The sequence below is a fragment of the Lissotriton helveticus genome (genome assembly GCF_964261635.1).
Source record: "Lissotriton helveticus chromosome 1_1 unlocalized genomic scaffold, aLisHel1.1 SUPER_1_unloc_13, whole genome shotgun sequence".
NCBI lineage: Eukaryota > Metazoa > Chordata > Amphibia > Caudata > Salamandridae > Lissotriton > Lissotriton helveticus.
Window position 1 is genome coordinate 4410352 of NW_027611652.1, and position 12582 is coordinate 4422933.

At 49.8% G+C, this 12582-nt stretch overlaps 1 protein-coding gene across 1 annotated transcript; it reads left to right on the forward strand.

Moving 5' to 3' along the window:
* Window positions 1–288: 288 nt before the first annotated feature.
* On the forward strand, window positions 289–1477 carry LOC144805527 (uncharacterized). The gene has a single exon (XM_078672063.1). The coding sequence runs from the start codon at window positions 605–607 to the stop codon at window positions 1460–1462; it is 858 nt and encodes a 285-aa protein (XP_078528189.1). The 5' UTR covers window positions 289–604; the 3' UTR covers window positions 1463–1477.
* Window positions 1478–12582: the final 11105 nt, after the last annotated feature.

The window sequence follows — 12582 nt, forward strand, 5'->3', positions numbered from 1 at the left end:
ACCTTCCACCAAACATAGAAAGGGTAAAAGGAACTGATGTTCTGCGACTGGTGAGACACAATATTACTGTGCATGTTCTAATGTTCTCAGTTACTGCCATTACGCCAGTGCAAAAAGGTACTTCTCAGTTTAATCATTAAATATCAGACTAACACCTTATCACTGCATTGTTAAGAACCTATACAAATAGATTTGAGAAAAACTTCAGTCACAAAATAAGTTGCTGCCGGAGAGGTTATAGCCAAAAGACTGTTATTTGCTAGAAACATTACGACAGGTGTTACAGGGCTGCTTCCAGACATATTTTGCTCAATTTAAGTGTTAAGAAGATTACACACAATTTCTTGTAAAGGTAAATGCTGAACATTATCTAAACAAGCCCGACTCTAAAATCGGGTTCACTCTTACCGTGGCATATAAGCAAGAGGAAACTAAATGTAGAGATATTAACTCTAGGAATAAACCTTATAAAAACACGGGCTGTGAGAACAAATTCAGTGTTAAAACTCGCCTCAATCAAAGCAAAGTAACCCAAGTTGGGGAAAAAAGTTACCTGTGCCAAAAAAGATTCGCCCATAAATCTCATCTCACTGAATTTGAGAGAATGCACACTGGGAAAAACCACTCTCAGTGCTCAGTGTGCCACAAAAGTTACAGCCGTAAATCTCATCTCACTGAGCATATGAGAATCCACCATGGGGAAAAACCTTATCAGTGCTCTGAATGCCAGAAATATTTCAGTGACAAAAGAGACCTTACTGTACATATAAGGACCCACACTGGGGAAAAACCTTATCAGTGCTCTGAATGCCAGAAAAGGTTTTGTTACAAACAAAGTCTTTCTCAACATGTATTAACCCACACTGGGGAAAAACCTTATCAGTGCTCTGAATGCCAAAAAAGGTTTCGTAAAAAACAAAGTCTTTTTCAACATGTATTAACCCACACTGGGGAAAAACCTTATCAGTGCACAGATTGCCAGAAATGTTTCAATGCCAAAACCCATCTCACTCGGCATAGAAGAACTCACACTGGAGAGAAACCTTATCAGTGCTCAGAATGCCAGAAATGTTTCATTGACAAAAACAGTCTCACTCTTCATATAAGAACCCACACTGGGGAGAAACCTTTTCAGTGCTCTGAATGCCAGAAATGTTTCAGGTTAAAAAAAAGACTCAATGAACATACAAGAATCCACACTGGGGAAAAACCTTATCAGTGCTCTGAATGCCAGAAAAGGTTTTGTAAAAAACAAAGTCTTTCTCTACATGCAATGAACCACACTGGGGAAAAACCTTATACGTGCTCTGAATGCCAGAAATGTTTCAGTTTAAAAAGTAGTCTCACACGGCACATCAGACTCCACACTGGGGCAAACCCTTATCAGTGCTCTGAATGCCCAAAACATTTCATCCGTAAATCACTTCTAACTGCACATGTGAGATTCCACACCGGGGAATAACCTTATCAGTGCTCTGAAAGCCAAGAAAGGTTTTGTACCCAACAGAGTCTTTCTCAACATTCAATAACCCATTCTGTGGAACATCCTTATCAGTGCTCTGAATGCCAGAAATGTTTCAGTATAAAAAGTAGTCTCACACGGCACATAAGAATCCACACTGGGGAAAAACCTTATCAGTGCATTGAATGCCACAAATGTTTCAGTGAAAAAATCAATCTCACTCACCATATAAGAACCCACACTGGGGAAAAACCTTATCAGTGCTCCGAATGCCAAAAATGTTTCAGCTGTAAATCAGATCTCACTGCACATGTGAGAATCCACACTGGGGGAAAAACATTATCAGTGCTCTAAATGTCAGAAAAGATTCAGAGGTAGTGATGGTTACATGCACCATAAGAAAACACACCATCAAAAATACTTCAGTGCTCCAAGTGCCAGAAAAGCATCAATTGTAAATGCAATCTCACTCTACATGAGCAGACGCACACAGGGAAAAAACATTACCAATGCTGTGAATGCCAGAAATTCCTATTTTTTGATAGGCACAGCCTCACCAACCATAATCAACTCCATACTGATGAAAACCTTATGAGTGCTCTGAATGCCAGAAAAGCTGCAGAGAAAAACGCTATCTCACCATGAGAAACTCCAAACTGGAGAAAATCCTTATGCCATAAAAGCTTGAATCTGAAAGACAGAGTTATGCTTCATGAGAGATCCCACTCTGGGGAAAAACCTTATGAGTTCTCAAAATGCAAGCAAGGTTTTGGTCACAAATTACTTCTCACTTGTCAGGAGCAAACTCACAAGGGAGAAAAAAGCCTTATGTGTGTTCGGAATGTCAGATAAGGTTTATTCACAAATACAATGTCATTTCACATGAGAGAATTCACACTGGACTAAAGCCTTATACAGGAGGGGAAAGCCAGAAACGTTATACTCAGAAAGGAGATCTCACTTAACATGAGAAATGCACCCACACCAGGTGAAAAGTAAGGCGTATCTTGAGTTGCAGAAAAGCTTCTAACAACCTGACTTTACATGAGAGAGCACATTTTGTAGTTGCAATAGAATTCATCAAGAAATTCTTGCAGGATAACTTAGGCTGCCCGCATGCAACCTCCAAAGAAATTTCAGGCCTTGAAAATGTTTTAATTGCAACAAAATCCACAATTTGAGTATCTGAAAGTTACAAAACTCTCAAGGTCTTTACTTGACACAGAGAAGTGTTCGTACTTGCAAACATCAACTAATTAACACAAAATTCACAATATTAATGTCTTACATTTTCTCCACCCAAAAGGTTTCTACTCACACTTGTTTCTTTACATATGACTGAAATCTAGATTTTTATGATAAGATTAGGCCTTGGCGGTGTTCTGCAATGAAGAACTCCGCAAAATGTCAAAAAAACTCAACCGCTCAACGCAGAGTTCTGCGAGCAGCGGAGTGCGTTAGGGTCAATTTGAAGCGCTTTTTCGGCGAGTAGCACGCTACTCCAGGATCCAAAAATGATTAGTGGTGAATTAGTGTAGGGAAATATAAAACGTATTTGAGAGCTGGACTTGTTGGTCTGTTAGTTGGGTTGAAAAAGAGAGTGGAGGGATAGAAGAGGGAAGGTTTTGCATTTATATAGCGCTTTCTACCCCATATGAAGTGTTGAAGTGCTTTTCAGCGAGTAGCATGCTACTCCAGAACCCAAAAAGATGAATAGATAGATCAATTATGATGGGTAGGTTGTTTTATTATATAAATACAACTGTACGAAAATTCATAAAATCCTGTTGTAAAGTTGTATCCAAGAGGCAAGTATAGTCTCTGATAATAATGTATACAAAGTTGGCTTGCCATCAAGACTGATACCCTGTAATGTTGATGCAAAGTCATCTGTGCTGGAGTATCCTAGACTCTTGTTGAATTGTACCATCCAACTTGTAGGTACTGCTATTTGTATCAGGTCCACGTTGTAGGCAGAAACAAACGCCGAAATTGTGCACTATTTATATTAAGCATAATGTAGGTGAACAGATGACAGTAACCACTGTACAAGCTGTGTTAGGTGCTTAGAAGTAGAGTGACATAGAGGGCAATAAACACTCCACTAACTCTGTCACTAGCTTAGTACAGACGAACGCCAAAGGTCCTCGTACATAATGAAGCATCAGAGTGCACCCTCTTTCTGCGTGCCATGGGCATTTTGGCTTTTGTTCTACAGAAGAGGCTGCAGACACTTCCATAGCCCTTTATGTAGCGTGGATCACGTAGGAGAGATTCTAAGCGGGCATGTTTTCCTTTGTATTTGGGCATGGCCACGTTCAAATGTGGGAAAACCTTTTGTCTTGCGACTGCACTGTATTACTGACACGGGTGAAAGGGCAAACAAGCAGTCAGGAGGCTTGTATACCCCCACATGACAGGATGGTGACACACCCCAACCACCTGCAGGGGAAACGGGCCACCTCGTTTAATAGCTCCCAGACACTTTACTTTGTAAGCAGACTGGTGGTTTACAACTGTACCTACGTTGGGGCACCACATGCTTTTTCCAGCATAATCTGGTGTACTCCCCCTGTGTGGGATGATAGCACCCACTAAAGACTGCATCGTTGTGTAGTCTGGGATGGTGCACCTTCCATGTAATTCTGAACTGGGCCTTTAAACACGGTATTATTTTGTGTTTTAATTCAGGTATACAAAGAATGTGGTACTACTTGTATACTAGGGTAGGACAAGGAAGATTGAATTTCTACGGTGGCAGCAATGTTTTTGTCAAAGTGCTTTATGCCCTCAACACCCTCCCGTACCCTGAACATAATGAGATTACGTAGATTACACCTCTACGTGCCTAATGCTGCCATTTGCATTTCAAGACAGTGATTAATATGGCTTTATCAAGTTCAAAGCCATTAGGCTTTCCCGACCTGTCTGATACTTGCATATGGAAAAGATGGGTCATTTGGAACCTAAAGATAGATAAACATATTCATTGGTCACAATTTCAGTCTGCATCTAAAATAAAACTGTAAATTAGGAGAGGTGAGAAGTGAGAAGTAAAAAGGCAGCCGTTAATCGAGCTGCATTTGTAGATAGGCCTTCCTATATTATGAGATCTATTCCTGCTTCAGTCTTTAATTGCAATGAATACTTTAATACCCAGGCATGAAGTCATCATCGAGCTGTTTAAATAATCCACCTGTCTCGCCACCTTTTCCATGCTGCATCCTTAACCAGTGGCCTAGCCAGTGTTCCCTGGGCCCCAAGGCAAGAAAGGAAATGTGACCCCTGCCCTCTGTTTGGACTGTGGAAAACAGTAATAATCATTGTTCTCTGGGCACCTCAGGCCTCTGTTTGAACTGTGACAAACAGCAGTTATCAGGGTTCAGTGGGCCTTTAAGGCATCTGGGAGCCGGTGCCACTGTACTTGCTGCACCAATGGGAAGCCCTTAACAGCTTCTATTCTAGCCCCACTGTGGAACCAAAACAGCCAAGTACTGATCTGGCCATATATGCAGTCATGCAGCCGCCTCTTCCACTGAAGGGATTTAAGTCGCATGAAAGCAGCATGAGGGAAACAACCATTTTCTGAGGCAAAGTCAACCAAACTTAATCCATTTAAAACCAGGGACAAAAAAACGGTTCATCGTCATCCCTTGCTTATCAGAAGAGTAAAATAGATTCATCTAACATTACAGTTTACCACATAAAACATTGTGATTCTGTTTACAAATTAAAACTGGCATGCATATAGAAAGGGGAGCCCTTGGCCAAAATAGTCATTTTCCCTACCCATACTTCTAACACATCTTATACAAAAAATGCTAACTACATTGTCATCCGGGAATAGTCATTAGCGCCTACTCATAACCAAATGCCACTTAGAATTGTCTTTTACTTCAAGCTTTTAAAAGTAAATTGATATAAAAGCAGTATTGAATATTTTGACATTGTGTACTCTTACCAAAATTTAGAGCATCATTTTTATGACACACCATAGAAAGGCGTTGTTTATATATACTAAACCTCCAGAAACGTTTGATTAACCAGTTATAAAGTCACGTCTAGCTTAGTTTATAGTCTTCTTTTTTTAATAGAAATTATTTCACATTGTTACTTTATCTGCATGGCTAAACACTTAGCCAGTTTTAACTTTCCCTCTGCTGCCCCCACTACCCTGAGCTCATTATTTAGTTATACCTTTCTCTATAACAAAATATGCCTGAACTCCTTCCTCTCAGTGAGGGGGTTGTATCACAGTGCAAGGATATTCCCAGTAAGGAAGCATGCCAACTATGGTGGGTGAGGGAAATCTTCCCTTTAAAGGGATATTTCATCTTAGCTAGGTCTTCATTTGCAACAGTAATCCTCATAGACCCAAGGGTTTCTTGTTTGTGGTAGAAATAAATTTTTACCCCTTCATTGTACGTTCAAGCACAGACCATTGCATGAAATGTGATCTATGTAGGGAAAATACTCTGTGCACTGAGAAAATGTGTTAAAATAACGGAAAGTTGATAATCGCATTTAATAACTTCTCATACCTGGATTTATCTAGAAGAGAAGTCTGTTAATTCTAGCAGATTTGTGATACCACAAGGTATAAGAAATTAGGGGATCTTTATCTGATATATTTATCAGTAAATTATCTGAAATTATTGAACATAAATTTTGCAAGTATTATTTCTAAATATAAAGGAAGTTCTATATTGGTCTTTTCTAAACTAACCCCAGTGCGTATGACTACAATAACCACCACTCTCAAATCAATATTGTGCTTGTTTAGTGAGATAGCTAAATGATCTAGGAGAAACCAGGAACTGGCGTCAGTATTTTTCTTAGGAAGCTTCAAGTTAGAGAATGAAAACACTTTTTAGAATGCCCCAAAAATTGTGATAAAGATATTTCAATATGTTTGACAAAAAGTGTTAGACGGGGACCTGGAGGGTCGGCCGAGCAGGGTGATCGCACAGACAGGTAACTTCCCCCCCACAGATGGACACCACACAAAGCTTATGGTAACACCTTTTATAGGCACTTCGGGTAGTAGAGTGGTACGATACAGGGCGATCAGGACACGATGGTCCTCTCAATTCTAGTCTCTAGTAAGGGAAGGGGGTAGCGGGACAGTCTTGGTACCCACGGGTACGGGTGTGTAACGGTGATAGCTCACAATCCTCGAGCTCGGTGTTCGGATGGGTCAGACCGCGGCAGCGCCAGCAGGTCCCGAAGAGGTCGTAGGTGGCATGGGCCGCGGCAGCGCCAGCAGGTCCCAACGAGGATGAAGGTTACAACGGGCCGCGGCAGCGCCAGCAGGTCCCACGAGAATGCAGGTTGCAACGGGCCGCGGCAGCGCCAGCAGGTCCCACGAGGATGAAGGTTACAACGGGCCGCGGCAGCGCCAGCAGGTCCCACGAGAATGCAGGTTGCAGAGGGCCGCGGCAGCGCCAGCAGGTCCCACGAGGATGAAGGTTGCAGAGGGCCGCGGCAGCACCAGCAGGCAGGACAATAGTTCACAAGGCAGGGCTGTGGCAGCGCCAACAGTCCGTCAAGGATGAGTTCGTCGCGGTGTCTCTCGACTCCAGGATACAACTGCCTTCCTGTCCTGGGGCTGCCTCAGTTATAGGTCTGGCGCCCTTTGATGTCCGGACCCTCGCTCTTGGAGGTCGGGAGGTCTGGGATGAGGGAGTCCAGACACCCAGCAGGGGGGTGGAGCCAGCGCCCGAGGAGGCTGGGGGTGCTCGGCACCTGGCGGGGGAGAGCCGTCGACACTTCGTACTCCCATTGACCTGCCAAGTGGGCCGTTCACCTCCTGGGTGGAGGGTGGTGCCGGGATGTCGGGGCCTGGCCAGGCCCAGGGTTGGGGTCGGGCTGAGGCCGCGCGGCCGCGTGGTGCCGTGTCCAAGATGGCGGCTGGGCCGGGCAATGGTGCTGACGGTGGCCCGGGCCCTGTCCTGCGGGGAGGGAGCGAGCCCTTCATGTGGCCTGTCCAACATGCGTCCCCCCCAGCTGAAGGCGGGGAGAGTCACCCATCTTCTTGGGGACTCTCCTCGTCGAGGCGGAAAAAGCGGGACAGGCCATCCGCGTTGGCGTGGTCCTGGCCGGGTCGATGTTCCACAGTGAAGTCCATCCCCTGCAGGGAGATGGACCAACGTAGTAGTTTCGGGTTTTCCCCCCGCATCTGCATGAGCCATTGCAGGGGTCGATGATCGGTCTGGACCCGGAAGTGGGTGCCGAAGAGATAAGGCCGGAGCTTTTTGAGGGCCCACACCACGGCGAAGGCCTCCCTCTCGATGGTGCTCCAGCGTCGTTCTCGGGCCAGGAGCCGTCTGCGGATGAAAGCCACTGGCTGGTCAAGTCCTTCGGGGTTCAGCTGGGAAAGGACTGCCCCAACGCCATGGTCGGAGGCATCTGTTTGGACGATAAATTCCCGACTGTAGTCGGGGGCCTGGAGCACCGGGGCGGAGCACATGGCGGCCTTCAGCTTCTCGAAGGCCGCTTGACAGTCTGGGGTCCAGTTGACCTTCTTTGGTTGGTTTTTGGAGGTGAGTTCCGTGAGGGGCCCTACGATGCTGCCATAGTCCCTCACGAACCGTCGGTAGTAGCCCGTGAGTCCCAAGAAGGCGCGGACCTCGGTCTGGGTGAGGGGGGACTGCCACGACTGGATGGCCGCGATCTTGAGTTGCAGAGGGGCCACCAGACCGCTTCCCACCTGGTGCCCGAGATAGGTCACGGACCCCTGGCCAATTTGGCATTTGCTGGCCTTGATCGTGAGGCCAGCTCGTTGGAGGGCCTGTAGCACCTCTCGGAGGTGGTGGAGGTGGTCGGACCAGTGGTGGCTGTACACAGCGATATCGTCCAGGTAGGCGGCGCTGAATCCTTCGAGTCCTGCCAGGACCTGGTTTACTAGCCGCTGAAAGGTTGCTGGGGCATTCTTCATGCCGAATGGCATGACCTTGAAGTGATAGTGGCCATCCGGGGTAGAGAATGCAGATCGTTCTTGGGCCCGGGGTGTGAGACCGATCTGCCAGTAGCCCGCTGTCAGGTCGAAGATGCTGAGGTAGCGGGCAGCTCCTATGCGGTCGATTAGTTCATCTGCTCGGGGGATGGGGTGTGCGTCTGTTCTGGTGACCGCATTCAAGCCCCGGTAGTCGACGCAGAACCGGAGCTCCGGCGTGGTACCGGGGGCGGCCGCTTTGGGGACCAGTACCACTGGGCTGGCCCAGGGGCTGTCTGAGGGCTCGATGATCCCGAGGGTGAGCATCTTGGCCACCTCCTCTTGGATGCAGGCCCGTACCCGATCTGGTACGCGGTAGGCCCGATGGCGGATAGGGGGACTGTCTCCCGTGTCCACGTCGTGTAAGCACCAGGGGGTGACCCCTGGGGTGAGGGAGAACAGGGTGGAGAACTGTAGCAGGAGGACTCGGCAGCCTTGGCGCTGTTCCAGGGTGAGGGCCTCCGAGAGTCGGACCCCGTCCACGGAGCCGTCCTTTTCCCGTGACCGTAGGAGGTCAGGGAGGGGTTCGGAGTCCTCCTCGGTTCCATTGTCGGTTGCCATCAGGAGGCTGAGTTCGGAGCGTACAAAGTGGGGTTTCAGTCTATTAGCGTGGAGGACCCGGAGAGGGTTTCGGGAAGATTCCATATCGATGAGATAGGTGACAGGGCTCTTGCGCTCGATTACTTTGAAGGGCCCCGTCCATTTGTCTTGCAGGGCGCATGGTTCGGTGGGAGACATTACCCACACTTGTTGACCGGGTTCAAATTCGATGGAGGATGCATTTCTATCGTACCACCTTTTCATGTCCTCCTGACTGGCCTCCAGGTTTGCTTTTGCCATCTCTCTGAACCTTCTGGTCTGGTTGCGGAGGGTTAGGAGGTACTTGAAAACATCTGGAGGGTTCTTTAGAGGGGGCATTTCCCAGCCTTCTTTGACTAGGCTGAGCGGGCCTCGCACCGGGTGTCCATACAAGAGTTCGAAAGGGCTGAAGCCGAGGGACTTCTGGGGGACTTCTCGGTAGGCAAAGAGAAGGCACGGTAGTAGCACATCCCACTGGCGACGGAGGGGCTCTTCCAACCCCCCAATCATCCCTTTGAGCGTGCGGTTGAACCGCTCAACCAGTCCGTTCCCTTGAGGGTGATAGGGGGTCGTGAATCGGTAGGTGACCCCACACTGTTGCCAGAGGGACTTCATGTATTTTGAGATAAAGTTCGTACCCCTGTCGCTGACGACTTCTCGGGGGAAGCCCACTCGAGAGAAGATCCCCATCAAGGCTCGACCCACTACTGGGGCTGTTATCGTACAAAGGGGGACCGCCTCAGGATAGCGGGTAGCGTGATCCACCAGGACCAGGATGAAGCGATGTCCCTGTGCTGTTCGGGGGTCCAGGGGCCCCACAATGTCTATTCCCACCCTTTCGAACGGGGTGGTCACCACGGGGAATGGTTGTAGGGGTGCCTTGAGTTTGCGGCCGCTCTTCCCACTGGCCTGGCAGGTCGGGCAGGACCGGCAATGGTTGGATACATCGTTCCTCATTTTGGGCCAAAAAAAATGAGTCACCAGGCGGTGGTAGGTCTTGTCTTGGCCCAGGTGCCCGGCCAGGGGGACATCGTGGGCTAGGTTCAACAGGAAGTCTCTGAAGTGGAGGGGCACCACCAGCACTCGCCCGGCCCCCAGTTCTGCGATTTTCTGTTCGCTGTACAAGAGATCATTGTCCCAATAAACCCAGTGGGCCCCGGTGGTGTCTCCTTGGCTCTGGGCGAGCGCTTGCTGTCGCAATCCCTCGAGGGAGGGGCAGGTCTTTTGCTCCTGCCGGAATTGTTCCTGGGTGGGCCCCCCTCTTTGACGCCACTGAGCCAGGTCGGGAAGCTCGGGGGGCTGTGTGGACCCCTCTGGGGTGGGGTCCGGGTGGTCGGTCTGGGGGAAGTCTTCTTCTGGAGTGATCGAGGGCGGAGGCGCTGCCCATTCTGGTTCTTCTGGTCTAGGGATGGTGCGGGTGGCCATGGACCGGGTGGTTACGCATGCCCAGTCCGGGAGACCCAACATCCCCAGATGCTCTCTTCTTTCCACAGCGGCCCACGGGGAGCTCTCGAGATCGTTCCCCAGGAGGCAGTCTACGGGGGCATCATCACGGACAGTTACTTTCAGCATGCCGGACACTCCTCCCCATTCGAAGGGGACGCAGGCCATCCGACACAGGCTCTCCGAGTTGTCTGCCGATCGGACGGGGCAAAGTACGTTTGGTAGGATTTGTTCTGGGGTCACCAGGTGACAGCGGACGGCCGTCACACTGGCCCCGGTGTCACGCAGGGCCTCGGCCTTGCGCCCATTGATGCTCACCCATTGGCTGTACTTCCGAGTGTTGGCGGGCAGGGGAGTCCGCGGGACCATGTCTCTTCCTCCCAGGCATGCCAGGGTCATGGCGGCGGGTTCCCACTCGAACTGCTCCGACTCATAGGTCTCCGTGTCTTCGGAGATTTGTTCTTCTCCCAGGGCGGCGGCCGCCATCTGGCGGGGCCCGGGGACCTGGTTCTTCGGGCAGGTCGGGTCACTGGCATAGTGGCCGACTCGCTGGCATCGATGACACGTCACGTTAGCTCGGAACCCCGGGCGCATCGGGGGGTTTCCCCGGCCTGCTGGAGCCGGGGTGGCGTTCGTGGGTGCGGCCGGGGCGGCGTCTCTGCCCCGGCCCGGGCCTCCTCCTCCTCCTCGGGGACGATGGTGACCTTGGTTGGTTCTGTTCTGCTCATTCGGCCCACTCCGGGCCACTCGGGTGCTCTCCCACCGGTCAGCCTCGGTGGCGAGCTGCCGGGGTTCAGTCAATTTACTGTCGAGGAGGTGCTGCCTGAGCTCGACAAAGCAGTTGTTGGAGAGGTGCTCCCATACAATGAGATTGAAGAGTTGTTCGTAGGTGGTTACGTTGTTACCCTTGATCCACCCCTCGAAGGCTCGGCTGAAATAGTTCACGTATTCCAACCACGTCGTACCTGGGATCCGGGTGCAGTTGCGGAACCTCTGGCGGTACATTTCGGGTGTAAGTCCATATCGACTGAGGAGGGCGGCCTTCATATGGTCATAGGACGTCATTTGATGGTCCGGAAGCTGCAGCAGGGCATCACGACCCTCGTTGACGAATCTCCCCCATAGACCGGCTCCCCAGTCACTTCGGGCGACCCGGTGGGCGGTCATGGCAATCTCATAGGCTTTGAACCACTGCTGTATGTCGTCGTTCCGGTGATATTCTCGGACCACATCCTTGGGGATGTGGACCTTCTGCTCGGTAGGACCCGGGGAGTGCGGTTGCTCGGGCACCCCTAGGTTTTTGTTCAGTTTGCGTATTTCTATCTCCGCTAGTTTGCACTCGTGCTCGTATGCCAGTCTTTTTTCTTCGAGGTCTCTCTGTCTCTGTTTTTCCTCTCGCTCTTCTCTGAGCCGTAAGTGTTCTAAGTTTATTTTTTGTTCCGCCAGTTTCAACTCTCCGTCTAATCTGAGTCGTGCCAAGTCTAACTCGTGTAATCTATTTTTTTCCCGCTCCTGGATCTCTTCATGGGAGGGGCCTGGTCTCCGTTCCTCCGTCCGGGTGGTGTTGACTTCCGGGGCTGCGGGGTCCCGGGGGGTTGCGGTATTTGTCTCTGTCCAGGCCTCTAGGGCGTTTTTGAAGTCTTCTTTTGTGCTTAGCCCGGTGGTAGCAATGCCTAAGTCCATGCAAAATTGTTTGAGCTCTCGGTGGTTGTATTCTTCCAGCTTTTCCATCTGGAACTTCTCCGCCGATCCGCTCTCTTTGGTCGTCATTGTGGTTTTAGTCGTAGGGTGAGTTACTGTCTGTACGGTACGCGTTGGTTCGGATCGCGCCGCTAGCCACCAATGTTAGACGGGGACCTGGAGGGTCGGCCGAGCAGGGTGATCGCACAGACAGGTAACTTCCCCCCCACAGATGGACACCACACAAAGCTTATGGTAACACCTTTTATAGGCACTTCGGGTAGTAGAGTGGTACGATACAGGGCGATCAGGACACGATGGTCCTCTCAATTCTAGTCTCTAGTAAGGGAAGGGGGTAGCGGGACAGTCTTGGTACCCACGGGTACGGGTGTGTAACGGTGATAGCTCACAATCCTCGAGCTCG